The 24,577-nt window shown below is 36.8% G+C and overlaps 1 protein-coding gene across 1 annotated transcript in view; it reads left to right on the top strand.

Moving 5' to 3' along the window:
- Positions 1 to 18,768, top strand: part of LOC104650333 (uncharacterized) — a 46,194-nt gene extending 27,426 nt beyond the window's left edge. Inside the window, 3 exon segments of the mRNA XM_074385660.1 lie at positions 7,661 to 7,782; positions 8,264 to 8,359; positions 16,447 to 18,768. Of these exon segments, the coding sequence (XP_074241761.1) occupies positions 7,661 to 7,782; positions 8,264 to 8,359; positions 16,447 to 18,263 (2,035 nt within the window). The 3' untranslated portion in view covers positions 18,264 to 18,768.
- The last annotated feature ends 5,809 nt before the right edge of the window (positions 18,769 to 24,577 follow it).

The following is a 24,577-nucleotide window of genomic DNA, read 5'->3' on the forward strand; positions in this document are numbered from 1 at the left end:
TTTTCTAATTACTTTGTCTAGAGCATATTTGGCCAGTCTGCAAACCCTTGAGGTAATACTGTCCACCAGTACTGTTCCTTTTGTCCTGTATCTTGATCCTCCCATTTGAAGGCAAATAGATCTCAGCTTCTTTCAGCCAGAGGACCGGCCCAAAAGGCGTCTTTTAAATCAATGACCGTAAACCACTGATCACTATTGGGAATTTTACGTAGAATAGCATATGGATTTGGCATTGTTGAGTGAGCAGTTTGTGCTATTTAATTTACAGCTCTAAGATCTTGTACTAATCAATAGGATCCATCAGGCTTTCTGACAGGTAAAATAGGGGTGTTATATGGGGACATGCAAGGTTTTAGGAGACCATCTTTAATAAGACCTTCAATCACAGGCTTTAGTCTTATCTGACTTTGTAAGGAAATTGGGTATTGCTTCCTTCTGGAATCTTTAAATGTGTTTGGATTGGGAGAATCCATAGCTTCCCTCGATTCCTTTCTCTTGACCATACATCAGGATAAATTTTCTTCTCATCTACTGTAGTCAGCAGGTTTAAGGAGATAAATATTTTGGCCCTATTTGTAATCCTAACCCTAATCTCAACATTAACTATCTTCTTAGTAAATTAGTACCTGCTTCAGGAATTAGTAGAAATTGATTATTAGCCACCCAATTTTTATATCTCACGTCTGTATTCTCTAGAATCTTGCCTTAAACCTCCTCCTTTTACTCCAGATATAAATAATAATTCTTCTGAAAAACAATTGAAGCCATTTCGATAAAGGCATAAACAATGAGTCACTCCAGAATCAATAAAGAATGTTATTAATTTATGGTTTGGTCCCACCTCTAAATTTATCAATGGCTCTTGGTGGGACTCAAAGTAAAAAAGAGCCCCTGAGCCCCCCTTGCTTCTTCTCCTAAGGCAAGTATGAGCAGGAGGACCTCCTTGGTGGTTTCTAATTGAGAGCATTCTCTCTTCAAATGGCCTGTCTTCCTGCATCTGTAACATCTATCTTGCCCACCTTTTCTTCCTATTCCAGGACCCTTTTGCCTTGGCTTATCCTTGTTTTGTCTGCATTTCCACCTTCTAAAGCACTTGCTATGGTCCGCCCATGTCCAATTCTGACCTCGCCCTCTCCCTCTCTTCAGACCTGCACCCCAGGTCATCAGTCAATTTTTCACTCTGGACATTGTCTGCCCAGTTGATTTTTGCCAAAAAAACTTTGCCATTTGCTTCTATCTCTCTTCATCTCTCCTCACATATATTTTTTGTCCTTCCTCTAAAAGTTCTTCAGTCAACCAGTTCTTCTATCTGTCTTTTGTAGCTTTCTTGCAATGTCAGGCCAGTTGTTTGTGACAAATATAATTTTAGCATCCCTTACCCTAGAGGACTATCTGGATTTAAATAAGCATACTTTATTAATTGTAATCTCAGCCTGTCCAGGAATTGCATGGGTCCTTCATTCTTTTCCTGGTGTATATCAAAGGCTTTAGTTAAGTTTTGAGGTCTAAGTGCAGATTTATTTATCCCTCTGATAATCAACTCTTGCAAATCTGCTGCTGGGTTATCTTGGCCAGCAGGGTAATCACTTTTTTTAGGTTGCCATAGCAGCTTTGTGAATCATCTTCTTTAGAAAAGAAGATACCTAGGATCGACATTAACTAGGTTCAGGTATAGCGTTGCGGGCCTAATCACTGAAGAATTTGTTCTGCTACCCCTTCTGGATTATCTAGCAGAGGCTTAAGTTCTTTCTTTAGACCTTGTACTTAAGAAGTGGTCAAAGGGCCGGGCGCGGTGGCTCAAGCCTGTAATCCCAGCACTTTGGGAGGCCGAGGTGGGTGGATCACGAGATCGAGAGATCGAGACCATCCTGGTCAACATGGTGAAACCCCGTCTCTACTAAAGGTGCAAAAAATTAGCTGGGCATGGTGGCGTGTGCCTGTAATCCCAGCTACTCAGGAGGCTGAGGCAGGAGAATTGCCTGAGCCCAGGAGGCGGAGGTTGCGGTGAGCCGAGATCGCGCCATTGCACTCCAGCCTGGGTAACAAGAGCGAAACTCCGTCTCAAAAAAAAAAAAAAAAAAAAAAAAAGAAGTGGTCAAAGGAGCATTTACAAAGCCAATTGTGTCCCCACTTGGTGGGACTTCCTTCAGAGTAAAGAGCTGGGAAACTGGCTCTTTGGGAGTACAAGGAAAGGGAAGATTTTTGAACATCATTTTTTTACAATGCTTTATATCTTTTGGAGTCCTCTCCCTAAAGAAGGACCTTTAGAAGAACAGTGGCAATGATCAGTCTCTTCAAGGTCAGATGTGGAAACTTCTGCTTCTGAATCTGCCCCAGCCACCTGAGGAGGAATGGGGAGGCCACAGAGCGGGCTGCAATGGTGTGTTGGGATGAAGAAATGGGGGAAGATGATTCAAATGATTTCACTGTTTTCTTTCTAACCGTGTGTCACTATCTGCTTCATGTTTCAAGTTCTTTAAGGTGTACAAAGAAACAGGCTCTCACTGCCAGCATAGGGCGTAATCTACTTCTTCATAGGATACAGGACTCTTGTTGTTAACATACATGATTAAAAATTGGCAAACCCAGTCTTCATCGAGCCAAATTTTGGCCAGAAAATGGCAGGTTTTAAAATTGGTTCTTGAGTCCAGAGGAAACAGCAATATTTAATCATTATTGTTCTTTTCTTATGTTTAGTATGTTCATTTTCTTTCCAGTGCTTTAACATGAGCCCTAGAGGGCTATCAGGAGGAATTTGATCACTTTCACCTCTTTTATTTCTATTTCTACTTCCTATTCCAGTCTTATTAGAAGCATTTCCCGTGTTGCATACTACATAGGCCCAACCCTTCACACTAAAGATGTCTTGCCTATTCTTTGTCCCTTGGGAGGCTGAGTCCCCCAGATCCTTCAGAACGGGATGCCTTGCCAGTCCTATCTCTAGAGGCTTGCTAAGGTTCAACCTCACGTACTAGAGGTTTCTTGCCTAATTTATCCTGGGAGGTTTTTCTCCCTCCCCTTCCAGAGATCTCTTTCACTTTTCTTCCATACAGCCACCACCGCAAGCAGTGATGCTTGTGACCACTCACACACACTCAGCCTTCCAGAAGTTGACCACCAAGAAAACATTTTGTAGCCCTCTTGCGACATTTCTTACCTTGGCCTGTGCATAAGGTTGCCTGGCTACCATGGTTCTGCAAGCTTTCCCTTCTCCCACATTGCTGAAGATCCAAATATATTCCTTGCACCAAGTAGGTCCTGGCTCTCTTCTCCCCAGGCCACTGCAAGGAGGTGGTGGGGTGCCTCCCCATAAGAGTGGCCCAAGGACTTCCCAGAGGAAAATGGAATATCAGTGAGTCCCCACCTGTTAGAAACAGGTACTTGGTGTTGCAAAAAATTAACACTGAGACTGTGGGTCAGTCAGCAAGGCTAGTTGTTACTTTCTGCAGAAAGGGTGCCACTCAATAGCAGTTTTGCAGGAGAGCACACCTGAACAAAGGATACAGGAGCATTTATAACTTGATGTAACCATCCTACTTCTGTGTCTAGTTTCCTTGGGTGGAACAGGACCTCACCCTCTAAGCTTGACCTGATTGGCTAGCAGCTAAAATCTTCCTAAATAGGTAAAGGCAGGAAAGGACAAAGAAAAGAAGAAATGACTTGTGGAATGCTGATAAAGGCAAAAGTACTCCTTAATAAGGGCAAAGGAGGAAACTATAATCTAATGCTTGCCAAGGCTTTCCCAGACATGTCAGGGTGAACATTTGGGACAGCCAAGGAAACTTTGAAGAGGAACTTCTATTTTATTTTCTACAGTAGACATGGAGACATGAGAATTTCCACTTTACCCTTTCTCCTCTTGCTAAAATGCCCACAAATGCAAGTAACACCTGCTGCTAATCTATTTATTCAGAGCCTTAAATCTGCAGCTCCAAATTCTGAATCTAGGTCTTGAGATTTGAAAAATAAAATAAGGAAAAAAAAACTTTTGTCTGAGGAATCTAAGTCCTTCTAGTTGTCAAACTCAGACATTTAAATGAGAGCACAGTTATGTCTTTTTTCCCCTTTTCAATAATGTATTTCTTGAAAGCATTTGCTATTGCCATCGGTAGCTATCACTTAAACTAATAGCGCCACACTGGACACTATAATCTATACTCTAAACCTTAATGATGTATGTCAAATCAATAATCAATGTTATTTCTGTAAGTAAATAAAAATTTCTGATAAATTTGTACCTGTCCAGTCTTTCTCTTTTTTGAGCTTGTAACTGGTGCCAAGGAATGTTTAGATTTCAGGCAACTTGAATCTTTGCTCCCAGGTTATAATCCTCATGCTTGGCCCAAATAAACTGTCTACTTATATTCAAGTTGCCTCAGCTTATTTCTTTTAGGTAGGCATATTATTTAGAATATATTAGAGCAGCCTCTGTGAGGGGATTTCTCTTTTGATTGTACTCCACTTGCTGTCAAACCCAAGAATGCAAAGCCAGGTTGATCTGACCTAGAGTCTGCATATAAGGTCAGATTTCTGCCTGGGATTCACAAGGCCCAGAAAGTTTTTGGATTGAGAATGTACAGAAAACAAACAGGAGACATTTCTGCATTGTAGGATGTCAACACGGATGTCTTAAAGTTATCATTTGACAGTGTGGCTCTTTGAGCTTTTCATCTCTTGTCCAGTGACCTGCTACAGTTATGTGAGGCTCCAGATGTAAATAGAATCTGATGTCAGAACCTGTAAGCGTAAACAAACATCTTCAGAGTAAGAGATTAAGGTCACAAAGTATCCAGAGCCACAACCAAACTACACCTATATGTTAAATGTAATACTAGAGTATTCTTGTCCTTTTTTTGTTTATTTTTAACCCAAAATTTGGCTAATCAGAATTGATAATTAAAGTTCTAAAGCTTCACTAGGGCAGTTCAATTTTTTATTTAGCCTGAGCCTCTCCTCCCTTGCTTATCAATGGGACATCAGCTCAGAAGCACTGGGAACGCTCTCAAAATCATCTAGACATCTATTAGAATTTGAAAATGTCCAAAACAAAATTGTGTGAGGCTGACAAGAGTAGTTAATTCTGCTTCTGTTCAGTTTAAGTGAAATAATTTATTCTGAGTTTTCCTCCCCTCATACATGAGATTTCTTTGGTTGGTACCCAGAAGAGAGTTTCTCCAGTTCTCTGGTACCTGAGTGCAAAACAAGGAGGAGGTCTGGAGACTCAAACAGATAAACTAATAAAAAATAGCAACTATGGCCATTAGAAAAATAGATGAAGCAGTTATGACCTTTACCATCCAGGAACTTTTAGTCTAGGCCAGCAACTAGATAATGGCTTAACTGAGCATCATATGGTGGGTACAAGGAATAGAGGTGTGCAAACAAACTTGGGTTTTATTTGGGTTACTTTATATTGTGAATTTCTATGTTACTACCTAAAGGGATATTTATGGACAGAAGGGTTATTATTATTCCATTCTTTTTACCTTGCCAGGAATACATATTTATCTTATAAAATTATCCTAGAAAACGTTAAGAGATTTGTTTAAATTGGTTATTAGTATATGTTATAAAATTGACAGGACAGTAGCTAAAAAAGATTAAAGTTACACAAACTCTGGGATTTAAGTTTTTCATAGGTAAGTTTATAAAAACAGAACATGAAATACCCAGTGTTATAGAGAACAGAATTCTACATAGGATCCTCTCCCTTCCCCAGTTCTATTTAGGTTCACCCTCTATAAAGGTCTTACTAAATTCTGGCCCAGCCTTGGAGTTTTGCCTCACGTAACTGATAAGAGATGAGAGTTTTGAATCCTTTTGCCTTTCTAGAGCTGATGCTCACAATTTTTTAAAAATCAAAAAGCAGATAAATGAGATAAAGTGTGTATCATAGGGTCTTAATTTGTTATTATTACAATTGTTTTTTGAAACAGAATTTTGCTCTTGTTACCCAGGCTGGAGCACAGTGGCACAATTTTGACTCACTGCAACATTTGCTTCCTGAGTTCAAACAATTGTCCTGCCTTAGCCTCCTGAGTAGCTGGGATTGTAGGCACCTGCAACCATGCCTGGCTAATTTTTAGTATTTTTAGTAGAGATGGGGTCTCTTTATGTTGGTTAGGCTGATCTCAAACTTCTGACCTCTGGTGATTCACCCACTTTGGCCTCCCAAAGTGCAGGAATTACAGGATTGAACCACCACACCTGGCCTATTTTTTTTTTTTTAAACAATGCTAGCAGAGAATGTCCGATTTGCAACTTGTTTTCTATTTCTGCAGATCCAGTAGTTTTTCCACAAATCACAAAAAAGTAAATATAAACACAATACTTACTCTGCTAAACTACATAAACTCTTTCTGTATCCCTTTTACTTGTCTATATTTAGGTTTTATTCTATACATTAAAAAACAAATCAATGACAATCAGAGGAAGAAATAAAAGTGCTAGACCCCTTATCTAAAATCTGGGAATTATTCAAGACAGTACCAGCTCCCAGGGTGTTACGACGATTAAATCACACAATGTTTAATACCCAGTGCAGTGCTCTCTAATGTGATCTTGAGCATATAGTACCTGCACAATAAACATTATATTCGTCCATGTGCACATGTTGGTTTCCAAATGTAAACTTACTCAAACATTGCTGCATTCTCTTTGTTCTTGTAAACTTTAAAGAACCAAAAAAGAATAAGGATGTTGGTTGTATTCATTTTTCCTGGAAGCATGTGTGTTGTGACAAGGGTGCTGAGTGTAAGGGACTCTGTGCTGTGCCTGCTTTCTCTAACTAATGCTAATGATGAGCCCAGGGGAAGCAACATCAGCTTTAACAGGGAACTTGAGGCCAGGTGCTGTGGCTCACGCCTGTAATCCCAGCACTTTGGGAGGCTGAGAGGGGCATATCACCTGAGGTCAGGAGTTCAAGACCAGCCTGGCCAACACTATGAAACCCTATCTCTACTAAAAATACAAAAGATAAAAAATAAAAAATAGCCAGATGTAGTGGTAGGCGCCTGTAATCCCAGCCACTCAGGAGGATGTGACAGGAGAATTGCTTGAACCTGGGAGGCAGAGGTTGCAGTTAGCTGAGATTGCTCTATTGCACTCCAGCCTGGGCCACAAGAGCAAAACTCTATCTCAAATAATAATAATAATAATAATAATAAAGCTGATTAAACAAGATGGCACTTATTTCACAAAAACTTCTTAAGAAATTTATTAGGAGATACCTGCTACTAGGGTGTTAAAGACTATTTAAAATTGCTGTTAAAAATTACAAATTTTAGAGGTAACTTCCAACAACGTATCTTTTCCATCTGAAAAATACATATAACTGATTCTGTGTGATGCAAATACAGCACTGAAAAGTGTACACATTTGTGTTTATGCCCTTAATTTTATACTTATTATTCAGAAAAGTATTATGGATACACTAGTGTTGTGGATCTTACGCCATTCTCTTTTCTCAGGAGTAGAGAATACATTAGGAAATACTTCTGTGTAAATAAATATTTTATTAAATAATTTCAGTCACTCTTGTAAGTCAGAACTAGTTGTATTTACTTTCTCATTTTACCTGTAGTCAAGTTATAAATTCTGCTGTCTACCTGGTAAGTGTGTGTGTGTGTCTCTATGTGTGTGTGTTTGTTTTTCAGGGACTGCTGACATTTAGAGATGTGGCCATAGAATTCTCTCTGACAGAGTGGCAATTCTTGGACACTGCACAGCGGAATTTATATAGGAATGTGATGTTAGAGAACTACGAAAATCTGGTCTTTCTGGGTGAGGATAACTTCACACAATTCCAAACATACCCTAATGGTTTCACTTCTCTTTTTGGTAGAATGTGTTTTGGTAATATATGCTTTGCATAAATAGGTTTCAGATCCCTATTTTCAAGAAAATCTTGGGGATTTGTCCATGTATAAAATAATTTCTGAAGATGTTTCATCTTGACCTGAACTTTCTACATTTCTAAGCTGATCTGTATCCTTGACTCTAGATTAGCAGTAATTTCATTAATTTAGTTACGTAATATATTGTTGTCCATACCTTAAAATCTAATTGCCAACACCAAGTTTTGATTCAGTATTACTGGGTAGTGAAATTAATAACCTACAAATTTAAAATCCTCTGTTAGAAATCAGTATTTTGTGATTACATTATAAAAATATTTTATTACACCCTCTTTACTGAACATATTACTAGGTTGGTAATTGGAGAATATGAGCAAAATTTATGTTACTTATTTGTAATAAAACAGGTATTGCTGTCTCTAAGCCAGACCTGATCACCTGTCTGGAGCAAGAAAAAGAGCTCTGGAATATGAAGAGACATGAGATGGTGGATAAACCCCCAGGTAGGTGAGAGTGAAGGTGAACACAATGGATAACACAGATGAAAGGTCTAAATATAAAAGAGAAAGCCAGCTGTTAAAATGTGAGTTGGAAAGCTATGTTCCATTGGAATCGTTTCTGGAAAGCCTGAGTTGTTTGTTTGGTTGGTTGGTTTGGTTTGGTTTTGGTTTTTTTCCTCTCATAATTTGATATCTTCTGTTTTACGCTTTTAAATTCTCTAAAGATTCTACTTTCTTTTTGGTGATCTTTCAGATTTCTAGTCAAAGCAACCATCCTCTTCATGGCATATAAAAAACTGTACAGTTTGACTGCTTTTACATTATTTTTGGGAACACAAAAATCTGCATAATTTTTTAAAACTCTGTTAATTTTTTAAGATTTCTTTTTGTATCGTGTAAAATGTGAGTAGTAGTTTCTGTTTCATTTTTTCTGTTCATTATTCTGCACATTTCATCTTGTTTGTATTACTATAGTCTTGAAATATAGTTTGAAGTTGTAAAGTATGATGCCTCTCTGCTGTTTTTTAAAGATTGCTTTGACTAAAGTTTTTTGTAGTTAAATGTAAATTACAAAAAAATTAAATTTTTTGTAGTTAAATGTAAATGTGTTTTCCATTACTTAAAAAAATTGCCACTGAAATTTTGAAGGAGAGTTTATTGAATCTGTAGATCACTTTGGATAACATGGCACTTTAGCAGTATTTATTCTTTAAATGCATAGACATAAAATATTTTAAAATTTATTTCTTTTCTAATTTTTTTAGTGATATACCACTGTAAATATTTTTTACCTCTACTGTTAAATTTGTTCTCAGAAATTTATCATTTTAACGCTATTGTACATAAGATTGTTTTCTTCCTCTATTTTATCAGAGAGCTTAAATGTATGAAACCCTACCTTGTATGTACATTTTATATTTTCCTAATTTACTGATTATATTTATTAGTTTAGACAGGTGTTTTTTTTAGACAGAGTTTTGCTCTTGTTGTCCAGGCTGGAGCACAATGGTGCAATCTCTGCTCACCTCAACCTCCATCCCCCAAGTTCAGGCAATTCTCCTGCCTCAGCTTCCCAAATAGCTGGGATTAATTTTGTGTTTTTAGTAGAGACGGGGTTTCTCCATGTTGGTCAGGCTGTTCTCTAACTCCCAACCTCAGGTGATCCACTCACCTCAGCCTCCCAGAGTGCTGGGATTACAGGTGTGAGCCACCGCACCCAGCTTTAGACAAGTTGTAATGTACTGCTTATGGTTTTACGTATATATAAGATCATATGATTTACAACCAGCAAGTTTTTACTTACTTGTTTGCAATTTCAATGGCTTTTTTATTTTTTGACTAATTCTTCTGCCATGTACTTTAAATGATATGTTAAAATGCACGCACTGACAATGGGCACAATATAGTTTTGCGTTGGTGTCTGGGAATTTGAAGGAGAAAACACCTCTTCAAGTTTTTAGAAACTGCTTTCAGGAGATAAGGATCTTGTTTTGTTGGGCCCCCAGAGTGATGGGATACCCTCTGGGTTTGTAGTAAAGAATGATTGCAGTTTGGTCACAAGGCTACTGGGTCAGCACTAGGGTCTACCTTTAGTTGGCTTGGTACAAGGGGATTTAGTAGTTGTAGTTCCATTTTGTATTTTGGATAGATTGAATTTTTGTTGGTTGCTCCATAGGGAAGGGAAGACACTAGCATAGGCTTCTGCAGTCAAGTCTGCATATGGTGGGCCTTATATCAAAATGTGGATGAGGACAGCTTTCACTGAGTACCAGAAAGAATTTTTCCAGGTCACTGTGTGGGTTCCTAGGTAGGCAGAACTGGCCATGAACTGCAGCTGAGAGAGCTGAAACTGAATCACTGAACTGCTTCAGGGACCACAATAAAGGCCAAGGTCTGCAGGCCTGCCCACATGGCTATAAATGAATGTCTTCCTCCAGGCCCCTGTAGGAACAGGACCTCTCTCAGATTGTGGCTGGAGGGAGTCTGAGATGATTACACAGTAACTTCAGAATTCTCTGTTGTGACAAATTAGGTAGCCAGTTTCCTAGTTGTAGCTAAGAACGGAGATCCTGTAGTTTGCCACCTAAATGAGGGCCTGCCTTCTTGAAAAGAAGACTTTTCAATCTTGGGCTTTATCAGATCTTCAAAATTCCCTCTCTGGATCTCAAAGCTCTATTAAAGGCACTTATTTTTGAGATGAAGTCTTGCTACATAATTCAGGCTGGTCTTGAAATCTGATGAGAAGCAATTCTATAACCTAAATGTGCCATGTAGCTGTCATTACAGGTTTGAGCCGTGAGGCCTGGCTCTCTCATAAAGGTATTTTTGTCAGAGATGGCTGACCAGCTCTCTTGCTGTGCAGGGAGTAAGAAAATGGGGCATCTTTCATTGTTCCATCTTACTGATTTCACTCCCTTTATACATGTTTATTCTTTTCTTTTTGAGACAGAGTTTCACTCTTGTTACCCAGGCTGGAGTGCAATGGCGCGATCTCGGCTCACCGCAACCTCCGCCTCCTGGGTTCAGGCAATTCTCCTGCCTCAGCCTCCTGAGTAGCTGGGATTACAGGCACGCGCCACCATGCCCAGCTAATTTTCTGTATTTTTAGTAGAGACGGGGTTTCACCATGTTGACCAGGATGGTCTCGATCTCTTGACCTCGTGATCCACCCGCCTCGGCCTCCCAAAGTGCTGGGATTACAGACTTGAGCCACCGCGCCCGGCCGACAAATTCTTTCTTAATAGTATATCAGTATTGCAAACCAGAATTTATGAATAAACATTTATTATTGTTTTTCAGTCTATATTGGTTTTATAATGTAGATTTCTCAACATCAGTTCATTGTGATTTTTGACTTTACTTATGTACTATAATACTAGACAATTTGCAATTCTATTTGTACACTTTAAGTCAATGTGGAGTTTAACTATGAATCAGCAATATGCCTATCATAGTCAGATTATATACATGCACATTTATTTAAATATAAATATAATTTAATTTATGGCTTATCTCACATATATTCTTTCTTAGCTGAATGATTGTTTTATCTTGTCTAAGTAAATAGGGAAATAGTCTTATTTTCACCATGTGTTTAATGATGAATATATATTTCTTTGATGTGAGGAAACACTTTGCGATTTAAAGATAATTTTTGAAAAAAATATCACTCTGTATGTTTTCAGTTTTTCTTTGAAAAACATTTTTTGTAAAAACACATAAAATTTACCATCTTAAATGTATTAAAGTGTGTGTTTCAGGGCCAGGCATGGTAGTGGTTAGTATCTGTCATCTCAGGATTTTTGGCAGCAAAGACAGAAGAATAACTTGAGCCCAAAAGATTGAGACCATCCTGGGAAACGTATGGAGATTCTTTCTGTACAAAAAAAAGTATAAAAATAGCCAGGCATGGTGGTGTGCACCTGTAGTCTCAGCTCTTTAAGGAGAATAATGATGGAGGATTATGTGAGGCTGGGAGTTTGAGGCTATGGTGAGCCATAATTATGCCACTCCCCTCAAGTTTGGGTGACAGAGTGAGATCCTGTATTAAAAAAAAGAAAAGAAAAAGCTGTACATTTCAAGATCGTTTAGTATATTCATATTGTTATGTGAAAGAGTGCTATAATTTCTTATTTTTTGAAAGTTAACACTCAATACCCATTAAATAACAACTACCCATTTTGCCCTCTCCCCAGCACTTGATAAACACCCTTCCATGTTTTGTTTCTATGAGTGTGACTAATTAAGATATATAAATGAAATCATATAGTATCCATATTTTTGTTACTTGCTTATTTCATGTGACATATTATCATAATTTATCTTAAAATATGACAACATTTAGCTGGACATGGTGGTGCGTGCCTGTAATCCCAGCTACTCAGGAGGCTGAGGCAGGAGAATTGCCTGAACCCAGGAGGCGGAGGTTGTGGTGAGCCAAGATCGCGCCATTGCACTCCAGCCTGGGTAACAAGAGCGAAAACTCCGTCTCAAAAAAAAAAAGACAAGATTTACTTAAAGCCGAATAATACTCCATTGTGTGTGTACATATGTGTATATATATATATATGTGTGTACATATGTGTATATATATATACAGATATAATACACATATAAAGTGTGTATATATATAACAATACTTTATGTTTACATATATAAACATAGTTTATCTATCTATATATAAAACATGTTTTTTTTTTTTTTTTTTTTTTGAGACGGAGTTTCGCTCTTGTTACCCAGGCTGGAGTGCAATGGCGCGATCTCGGCTCACCGCAACCTCCGCCTCCTGGGCTCAGGCAATTCTCCTGCCTCAGCCTCCTGAGTAGCTGGGATTACAGGCACGCGCCACCACGCCCAGCTAATTTTTTGTATTTTTAGTAGAGACAGGGTTTCACCATGTTGACCAGGATGGTCTCGATCTCTTGACCTCATGATCCACCTGCCTCGGCCTCCCAAAGTGCTGAGATTACAGGCGTGAGCCACCGCGCCCGGCCCAAAACATGTTTTTTAATATGTTTATAAGTCAAGGAGCCGGGCGCGGTGGCTCAAGCCTGTAATCCCAGCACTTTGGGAGGCCGAGGCGGGTGGATCACAAGGTCAAGAGATCGAGACCATCCTGGTCAACATGGTGAAACCCCGTCTCTACTAAAAATACAAAAAATTAGCTGGGCATGGTGGCGCGTGCCTATAATCCCAGCTACTCAGGAGGCTGAGGCAGGAGAATTGCCTGAACCCAGGAGGCGGAGGTTGCGGTGAGCCGAGATCGCGCCATTGCACTCCAGCCTGGGTAACAAGAGCGAAACTCCATCTCAAAAAAAAAAAAAAAAAATAAGTCAAGGAACATGTAAGTTGTTTTGGCCTTTTAGCTTTTGTGAATACTGGTACAATAAACATGAATGTTCAAATGTGTCTTTCAGGTCCTGTGTTGCATATTTTAGACATAGATTGATAAATGAGACTGCTGGATTTGATTATACTTTTATTTTTAATTGAGAAACACTTATACGTTTTAAAATAATGGCTACATTCTTCTTTTCTACCAACATTCTACATGACTTTTATTTTTATTGCATCATAAAAATATTTGGTATTTCTAAAAAATTGGTAGTTGCCATTCTATTAAGTGTAAGATTATTTTGTTTTTCAATGTAACTTTTATTAATTTCTTTACAAATAGTAATTCTGCATGTTTTTTCAAAGGTTTTTTTTTTTTTTTTTTTTTTTTTTAGACAGAGTTTCACTCTTGTTACCCAGGCCGGAGTGCAATGGCACGATCTCGGCTCACCACAACCTCTGCCTCCTGGGTTCAGGCAGTTCTCCTGCCTCAGCCTCCTGAGTAGCTGCGATTACAGGCACGCGCCACCATGTCCAGCTAATTTTTTGTATTTTTAGTAGAGACGGGGTTTCATCATGTTGACCAGGATGGTCTCGATCTCCTGACCTCATGATCCACCCACCTCGGCCTCCCAAAGTGTTGGGATTACAGGCGTGAGCCACCGTGCCTGGCCACAAAGGTTTTTTTCATTTATATATCCTGAGAAAACTTTAGTTCAATTATTTATTTCTAAATCAAGTTATTGAACTTCATTGATCACTTTCAAGAGTTGCATATTTTTAATATTAACTCCTATCGTATGTGCTTTGCAAATATTTTCATCCATTTTTTATTTATTTATTTTTATTATTTATTTATTTATTTTGAGACGGAGTTTCGCTCTTGTTACCCAGGCTGGAGTGCAATGGCGCCATCTCGGCTCACCGCAACCTCTGCCTCTTGGGTTCAGGCAATTCTCCTGCCTCAGCCTCCTCAGTAGCTGGGATTACAGGCATGTACCACCATGCCCAGCTGATTTTTTTGTATTTTTAGTAGAGATGGGGTTTCACCATGTTGACCGGGATGGTCTCGATCTCTTGACCTCGTGATCCACCCGCCTTGGCCTCCCAAAGTGCTGGGATTACAGGCTTGAGCCACCGTGCCCGGCCTATTTTTTGTTTTTATTTTTATTTATTTATTTATTTTTAAGGCGGGGTTTCACCGTGTTGGTCAGGCTGGTCTTGAACTCCCGACCTCAGGTGATCCGCCCGCCTTGGCCTCCAAAGTGCTTGGATTACAGGTGTGAGCCACCACGCCCACCTTCCACCCGTTTTTTAAAAGGCATTGTCACTCAATTAAATTTTTCTTTGACATGCAGAAATTTTGAAGAATGTAGTTTTTTTTTTTTTTTTTCTGTTTTTTTCTTTGTTGCTTATTCATTTAATGTTGTATCTAAGAAAATGGTGTGTCAAGACCAATGTCTTGTCTTCTCCCTTTATTTTTTTCTAAGAGATTTGTTAGGTTTTTTTTTAATGTCTAAGTACTTTATTTAAAATGCTTTTCATATCTGTTTCAAGGAAATGATCTCATTTTATTTTATCAGTGTTGATACCTAGTTTTGAACATGATTTTTTTGAAGAGATTACCTTCTCTTTATTGTGTGCTTATGGCAACTTCAGGGAAAATTGTTTGATTATATACAGAAGGATTTATTTCTGGGCTCTCTGTTATGTTCTTTTACCTATTTATCTGTGTGTCAGCACCACATTGCATTATTTAGCTTCTAATATGTTTTGAAATCAGAAAGTATAATGCCTCCTTGTTCTTTTAATGGGTGTTTGGCTATAGTTTATAATTAAATTTAAAAATTTTAATGTTTGCACAAAATTGTGCTATTGGGATTTTTATAGAGATTGTAATAAATATGTTCACCACTGTAGGTTGTATTGACATCTGAATGATTAAATTTTTTTACCTTTACTGCAAGAATATGTTAGAGTATGTTTTATTTTCATATATATTTGGATTTGCAAGTTTTAATTTTAAAACTTCATTTCTGTGTTACACGGTTTTGGTCAGAAAACGTGTATAATTTTGGTCTTCTTAAATTTATGTCTTGTTTGAGACAGGATCTTACTCTGTCACTCAGGCTGTAGTGCAGTGGAATAATTTTGGCTCACTGTAGCCATAACCTCCCAGTCACAAGTGATCCTTTCACCTCAATCTCCCTAGTAGCTGACACTACAGAAATTCTTTACCATGCCTCACTAATTTTTTGATTATTTGTAAGGACAGGGTTTCACTGTGTTGCCCAGGCTGGTCTCAAATTTTTGGCCCCAAGTGATTCTCCCATCTTGGTCTTACAAAATGTTGAGATTATAAGCGTGAGCCACTGCACCCAGCTGGTATTCTCAAATTTATAAGATTTGGTATGTGTCTTAACAGAATATACCAGGTGCAAATAAACATATTGTGTAGTATCTTGCTTTTGATTTAAAAAGTTTCTACATGTCTGTTAAGCTGAATTGATCTGCAATACTGTTTGGATTTCCATGTTCTCCAAACCTTATGCTGTAATGTAATTCTGAGTGTTTAATGTGGGACCTGGTGGGAGGTGTTTGTGTCCTGGGGGCAAATTTCTCATTAATGGGTTGGCACTATGTCTTTATTAATCAAAGTGCTTACACTCTGTTAATTCAAAGGTTGGTTCATTAAAAGAACCCGGCTTCTTTACCTCACACTTGCTCTTTCTCTTACCATCTAATATGTCCTGTTACTCTTTGCCTTTCACCGTAATTGTAAGCTTCCTGAGATTCTCACCAGAAGCAGATGCTGGTACACACTTTTTCTACAGTCTGCCAAACAAACCAAAAAACAAACAAACAAACAAAAAACCCTCTTTATTTTATGAATTAACCACTCTCAGGTATTTCTCTCTGTAAAACAATCAAAGTTCGAAATTTACTTCAAAAGGCATTATTTTATATTGGGGAGCAGATAAAGCTGTCCTGGGTAAATATAACAGACTTTTTTTTTTCTTCTATGAGGCTCTTTGTATTGTGCTCACCTGGGGCACTGCACAGAAATTTGTAAGTTTTTCACAAAAGTATTTTGGTCAGTATGTGTTTGTTAAATTTATATGCCTAGGAAGAAATTATGGTCTATGATATTTTACTATGCCATCTTGCTTATGTAGTTTGTGAAATTTTATAGATTAGGCTTGGAAAGTATATTCATTTGAGTCTAGCAATTAATGTGTTATTTTTATTTCTTTCAGTAATGTGTTCTCATATCATCCAAGACCTTTTGCCAGAGAAGAACAGAGAAGATTCTTTTCATAAAGTTACACTGAGAGATGAAAAATATGAACATACAAATTTTCTGTTAAAAGAAGGCTGTAAAAGTGTGGATGAGTGTAAGGTGCACAAAGAAGGTTATAATGAACTTAACCAATATTTTCCAACTATGCAGAGCAAAATATTTAAATGTGATAAATGTATGAAAGTCTTTTATAAATTCTCACATTTAAATACACATAAGTTAAGACATACTGATAAGAAACCTTTCAAATGCAAAGAATGTGGCAAGTTATTGTGTATGCTTTTACACCTAACTCAACATAAAAAAATTTATACTACAGTGAATTTTTATAAATGTGAAGAATGTGGCAAAGCTTTTAACTATCGCTCAGCCCTTACTACACATAAGATAATTCATACTGGAGAGAAACCTTATAAGTGTGAAGAATGTGGCAAAGCTTTTAATCGGTTTGCAAACCTTACTAGACATAAGAGAATTCATTTTGGAGAGAAAATCTACAAATATGAAGAATGTGGCGATACTTTTAATCAATCCACAAACCTTACTACATATAAGATAATTTATACTGGCGAGAAACCTTACAAATGTGAGGAATGTGGCAAAGCTTTTAACTATCGCTCAACCCTTACTACACATAAGAGAATTCATACAGGAGAGAAACCTTACAAATGTGAAGAATGTGGCAAAGCTTATACAGAACCCGCAACCCTTAATAGACATAAGAAAATTCATACTGGAGTAAAACCATACAAATGTGAAGACTGTGGCAAAGCTTTTACATACTCTGCAACACTTACTAGACATAAGATAATTCATACTGGAGAAAAACCATACAAATGTGAAGAATGTGGCAAAGCTTTTAACAAATCCTCAATGCTTACTGCACATAATAGAATTCATACTGGAGAGAAACCCTACAAATGTAAGGAATGTGACAAAGCTTTTAACCAATCCTCAAAACTTGGTAAACATAAGAAAATTCACAATGGAGATAAAACCTACAAACATAAAGAATGTGGCAAAGCTTTTAATCAGTCCTCAAAGCATACTCCACATAAGATAATTTATACTGGTGAGAAACCCTACAAATGTGAAGAATGTGGCAAAGCTTTTAACTATCGCTCAAACCTTACTACACATAAAAGAATTCATACTGGAGAGAAACCTTACAAATGTGAAGAATGTGGCAAAGCTTTTAACCGGTTTGCAAACCTTACTAGACATAAGAAAATTCATACTGGGGAAAAACCCTGCAAATATAAAGAATATGGCAAAGCTTTTAATCAGTCCTCAAACCTTAGTACACATGAGATAATTTATACTGGTGAGAAACCCTACAAATGTGGAGAATGTGGCAAAGCTTTTAACTATCGCTCAACCCTTACTACACATAAGAGAATTCATACTGGTGAGAAACCCTACATATGTGAAGAATGTGGCAAAGCTTTTAACCAGTTTGCACACCTTACTAGGCATAAGAGAATTCATACCGGAGAGAAACCCTACAAATGCGAAGAGTGTGGCAAAGCTTATACGGAACCTGCAATCCTTACTAGACATAAGAAAATTCACACTGGAGAAAAACCATACAAATGTGAAGACTGTGGCAAAGCTTTTACATACTCTGCAACCCTTACGAGACATAAGATAATTCATACTGGAGAAAAAGCATACAAATGTGAGGAATGTGGCAAAGCTTTTAACAAATTGTCAATGCTTACTGTACATAAGAGAATTCATACTGGAGAGAAAGCCTACAAATGTAAAGAATGACAAATCTTTTAACCAGTCCTCAAAACTTGGTAAACATAAGAAAATTCATACTGGAGAGAAACCCTACAAATATGAAGAATGTGGGAAAGCTTGTACACACTCTGCCACCCTTACTAGAAGTAAGATAATTCATACCGTAGAGAAACCATACACATGTGAGGACTGCGGCAAAGCTTTTAACAAATCCTCAATGCTTACTGCACATAAGAAAATTCATACTAGAGAAGAACTGTACAAATGTGAAGAATGTAGCAAGCTTTTAACTATCACTCACATCATACTACACATAACAGAATTCATACTGGAGAGAAACCATACAAATGTGAATAATGTGGCAAACTTAACTGATTCTCAACCCTTACTAAACACAAGATAATACATACTGGAGAGAAATTGTATAAATGTGTAGAATGTGGCCAAGATTTCAACTGATCCTCAGCACTTATGGAACATAAGAGAATTCATATTGGGGAGCAACTTTACAAACGTGAAGAATGTAACAATGCTTTTAATCAATCTGCAAACGTTAACCCTAAGAAAATTTATACCAGTGAGAATAAAACCAGAATGTGTGACAACAATTTTAACAACACCTCAACCTTTTCTAAATATAAAAGTAATCGTACTGGTGACAGATCATAGAAATGTGAAGAATGTGACGAAACCTTCAAAACGTCTGACTTATTTTTAAGTAAGATAATTTTTACTGGAGAAAACACCTACAAGTGTAAACAATATTGTGAAACTTCTAATTAATGTTCACAACCTGTTGCACAGGAATGCACTTATACTTGAGAAAAATTGTACAAATAAAAATTATGTGAAATAACCATTAATATCTGATCACATCCTACTCAACATTAGAGAGTTGGTAAATAAAACGTATAAATGGAATTACTGTAATATATATATTACAATTTCTATATGCCTTTAAAGAAGAGGCTGGGTGTGGTGGCTCATGCCTGTAATCCCAGCACTTTGGGAGGCTGAGGTGGTTGGATCAAGGGATCAGTAGTTCAAGACCAGCCTGGGCAACATGGCCATAGAAACACCATGTCTACTAAAAATACAAAAATTAGCCAGGCATGTTGGTACACACCTACAATCCCAGCTACTTGGGAGTCAGAGGCAGGAGAATTACTTGAACCTGGGAGGTGGATGTTGTGGTGAGCTGAGATCACACCACTGCACTCCAGCCTGGGTGACAGAGCAAGACTCCATCCCAGAAAAAAAAGAGTATTCATTTTGAAGACAAAGATTACAAATATAAAGAGGGTTGTAGTAGCTTTACTTGTATCACAGATTTGATTGTACACATTTTGTACTAGAGAAAAACCCTTAAGCAGTTTCTCAAACTTTACTCCACATCAGGAAATTTATATTGGGGAAGAAAAATCTTGCAAATGTTAAAAATTTGGAGAAAAATGGTTTCAGTAACTATTGCTTAGAAAACACCAGAGGTTTCATACTAAAGTATATTTTTGCAGATGTAGTCAATATGAAAGAATGTTTAATACAAAATGAAGTCTATGTAAGTATCAGAAAATTCACAGTAGAAATACCTAAGGCACTGAAGCTATAGACATTACAGTAAGTCAGAGTGCTGAGTATAGAAAACAATCAGAACTAAAGTTGGTAAATAAATTATTTGTATGTCAGTTTAAGTAGAGTTTAAGTGTTATAATTACATTCAAAGTATACTTTTGTCCTTAAAATTACAGATATTTAAAAACATGAATAATGATGCAATTCTCTCAAATTACTTAATGCTGTTTTTTTCATTCCTACTGTATTCACCTGTGAAAGCATGTTACTAAAGGTTACCGCATCAAAAATATAAGTTTTTTTTTTAATTAGTAGGGATTACTTACGACCTTTTCTATGGAAGGGAAAGGGAATTAAAATGTAAGACACGTGATGAAATTCTAAGTGGAGAGACTTTTTGGTTAACACATAGTATTAAGTAATGCATGAGTTAGGTGTTCAGAGTAATAGTCTACATTATGGTGATAACATTTTAAATTTTAGTTAAAATTTAAATTAGTACGTTATTTTAATAATGGTACTTTTATGTAATAGAACATAGTACATTATTAAATGTTTAGATTGTGTGAACTGAATTTTTTCATTAAAGTTAAAAAAAAAAACTGTGCATTCAATAAAGTGTTATTATACCATTAACTTTAACCTAGTCAGCCGGGCGCGGTGGCTCAAGCCTGTAATCCCAGCACTTTGGGAGGCCGAGGCAGGTGGATCACGAGGTCGAGAGATCGAGACCATCTTGGTCAACATGGTGAAACCCCGTCTCTACTAAAAATACAAAAAACTAGCTGGGCGTGGTGGCGCGTGCCTGTAATCCCAGCTACTTAGGAGGCTGAGGCAGGAGAATTGCCTGAACCCAGGAGGCGGAGGTTGCGGTGAGCCGAGATCGCGCCATTGCACTCCAGCCTGGGTAACAAGAGCGAAACTCCGTCTCAAAAAAAAAAAAAAACCTTTAACCTAGTCAACCTTACTCAAAGATGTAGGTAAAAGATGGTAACAATATACTATTTGGTAACACAATGGACTAACATTTCTAGTAATCTCTTTTGCAGTGACTTTAAACTGCAGAGCAGTTAAAGAATATTGTTCGTATAGATTAAATACTTACTCCTTTTCTCTTATTTTATTTTTCTTAATTTTTGTGGGTCCATAGTATGTGTATGTATTTATGCTATATATATAGCTTGTTTGAATACAGAAATAAAAAAGGTAATAATCACATCAGGATAAACTAAGTATTCCTCATCTCCAGCATTTATCCTTTGTATTAGGAATGAATTCTACACTTTTTGATATTTAAAAATGTACAATTAAATTGTTATTCATTATAGGGTCATCTTTTTGTTCATAATAAAAATTATGTACAATTATAAAATTTTGTACACTTCAGAGTCCAGAATAAACTTAAAAATTATTAATTTTTTTGAAAATATGTTATCTCTGCCTGCAAACTCATACAGACTTTTAGCTTTGATTTACATAGAGTTAAATACACACATACATTATTGTAAAGATCAATCTTAAGTTTAAGAAAATTATGGAGTAAGTCAGCATGTTTGTATAAATTTGTACCTTTTTTTCAGAAGAAAAGATTATTGCAACAAAATGAATTATTTAAATTTAATAATCATTGTTACCAAATAGTATATTGTTACCATCTTTTACCTATATCCTTGAGTAAGGTTGGCTAGGTTAAAACTAACTAAAAAACTAAAAACCTCAAAATGCTAAAAGCAAATCTGTGCCCTCTGCTTTTTATTGAATTTGTTATTGTAAAATCTTACAGTTAATCAATCTTCTCATGCAAATTTGCTGTCTTTACTTGTCTAGTATTCATGCTAGATCCATAATTTTCTTGTTTCTTATACTTTTTTTCTTTCATGGTTTGTAAGGTTTTCATTATGTGAGCTGGTCAAGGATTGTATGAATGGTTTTCATAAAATTTAGTAGTACACACGAAATAATTTCTAGATGTAATTCCACAATTTATTAAGTTACATTTTATTGAACTAGAACATTTTGTTATTTTAATTGGAGAACCCTATATAAGCCTACTTTTCTTTAATTATTGTTCCTTTCACTTTTTATAATTGATAGAAGTAAATTTACCAATTCGTTCGGGGAGGTTTCATAAGTCATGAGAATGTTTATGTACATAAATGTAGCAAACGAACATGACAGTGCTTGCTGTGTAACAGAAGTTCCACAATAAGCTGTAAATATTCCTGCTGGAGTTAGTTTGTGATTTCAAGTCAGAGATGGAAAATATCAGTGGTGAAGAAAAACATTAATTCTTCATGTAGAGAGAACATTTTTCCAGGTGATAACAGTACATTATTTGGTAATATAATGGACTACCATCTTTAGTAATGTCTTTTGCCAGTGGCTTTAAACTGCAAAATGTTAAAGAATACTGTTCTGGTAGGTAAAATTGTCATTAACATTTTCTTACATTTTGTGGGTCATTTATATGTGTATGGATTCACGTTATATATGGCATATTCTGATACAGGCATACAATACATAATAACATCAGGGTAAACGTGGTAACCATCACCTCTAGAATTTATTCTTTGTATTGCAATTTGATTCTACAATTTTAGTTATTTTAAAATGTGCAATTAAATTGTTATTGACTGCAGGGTCATTTTATGGTCATAATAAATATTATATACAAGTATGAATAAAATTTACATATTTCCGAGTCCTGAATAAATACTTTAAAATTTTTGTTTGTATTTTTCTTTAAACATGTGGACTCTCTGCCTGCAAACACACACAGATCTTTAGTTTTGATTTACATATAGTTAAATAAACACATTGGTCTAAAGGTAAACCTTAGGTGTTAGAAAATTGTAGATTGTTTGAGTATAAGTTTGTAACTATTTCCAGAAGAAAAGAGCAATATTAAAACATCATTTTAATAAGGTGTCTAATTTTCTAGGAAAAAAATCCTCAAAAATGTTGAATGCAATTGTATATATACTGTGCCTTGTATTGATAGTATACTAAATTATTTATTTGAAGTATTCCATTTTGTGTGTGTGTGTTTTTTTTTTTTTTTTTTTTTAGGCGGAGTTTCGCTCTTGTTACCCAGGCTGGAGTGCAATGGCGCGATCTCGGCTCACCGCAACCTCCGCCTCCTGGGTTCAGGCAATTCTCCTGCCTCAGCCTCCTGAGTAGCTGGGATTACAGGCACGCGCCACCATGCCCAGCTAATTTTTTTGTATTTTTAGTAGAGACGGGGTTTCACCATGTTGACCAGGATGGTCTCGATCTGTCGACCTCGTGATCCACCCGCCTCGGCCTCCCAAAGTGCTGGGATTACAAGCTTGAGCCACCGCGCCCGGCCCTCCATTTTGTGTTTTTGTTTTTGTTTTTGTTTTTCTTTTTTTTTTTTTTTTTTTTTTTTTCTGAGACGGAATTTCACTCTAGTTACCCAGGCTGGAGTGCAATGGCGCGGTCTCGGCTCACTGCAACCTCCGCCTCCTGAGTTCAAGCAATTCTCCTGCCTCAGCCTCCTGAGTAGCTGGGATTACAGGCACGCGCCACCATGCCTAGCTAATTTTTTGTATTTTTAGTAGAGACGGGGTTTCACCATGTTGACCAGGACGGTCTCGATCTCTTGACCTCGTGATCCACCCGCCTCAGCCTCCCAAAGTGCTGGGATTACAGGCGTGAGCCACCGCGCCCGGCTGCTGTTTTTGTTTTTTAAATAATGAACTTAAGTAAATTTGTTGATTGGGCCAATCCGTTCAGGTAACTACTAGGAAACCCTTATAAGTTGTGATGATGTTTTTATATATAAGGTAGCCAACAAACATGAGTGTTTGCTGTGTAATAGATGCTCCATAATGCATAAATATTCCTGTGAAGGTTAGTTTGCAACTTCAAGTAAGAGATGGAAAATATTAGTGTGAACAAATAACATTGATTCTTTATGTGAAGGGTAATTTTTTTTTAGTTTTTAGGCTGCAAAGCTGTATCCTGAATTTAAAGAGAAATTTTGCTTCTTTTATATTCTAATTATCTTTAGTTTTGTTTGTCTAATTCTGTTTTTCAGCGATGTATGAATCACAGCCCTTTTTTAGTTTTATGGCAACAATTTTCACATAATTGTTTTCATGCCATGTTTAGCATGGTACTTTGCAGGTTTTGATGAGAAAGTTTAATGCACTTGAAAAAATGGTTTTAACTGGAGTTTGCTTATAAATATAACTTTAAAATGAGTTAATTGAGATAAAAGGCATACACTGTACACAGGTAAGAGAATTCAGTCAGTTAGGATCATGTTTCTCTGTACACAGAAAATCTCATTAAATTTTTACGAAGTTGGCAAATATAAAATAAGCTAAAATATGAGAAATTAAATTTTTAAGAGCTAATGATAAGTGATTCCTAAATTTTTCTATGATATAGAACAATGTACATTTTCATATAGAATCATCTATTTTTAAGTGTGAATGTTAAACATTTCAAGGTAATGACCTCTAGATTTGAAATTTTGAATAATATTTTTTAATATTGACATTACAATTTGGAGGAATTTATATCAGTTTTTCTGGTGGGTGAAGTTTACAGTTTTTATTCTTTTTTTTTTTTTTTTTTTTTTTTTTTTGAGACAGAGTTTCGCTCTTGTTACCCAGGCTGGAGTGCAGTGGCGCGATCTCGGCTCACTGCAACCTCCGCCTCCTGGGTTCAGGCAATTTTCCTGCCTCAGCCTCCTGAGTAGCTGGGATTACAGGCACGCGCCACCATGCCCAGCTAATTTT

Source organism: Saimiri boliviensis, chromosome 14, assembly GCF_048565385.1.
Source record: "Saimiri boliviensis isolate mSaiBol1 chromosome 14, mSaiBol1.pri, whole genome shotgun sequence".
NCBI lineage: Eukaryota > Metazoa > Chordata > Mammalia > Primates > Cebidae > Saimiri > Saimiri boliviensis.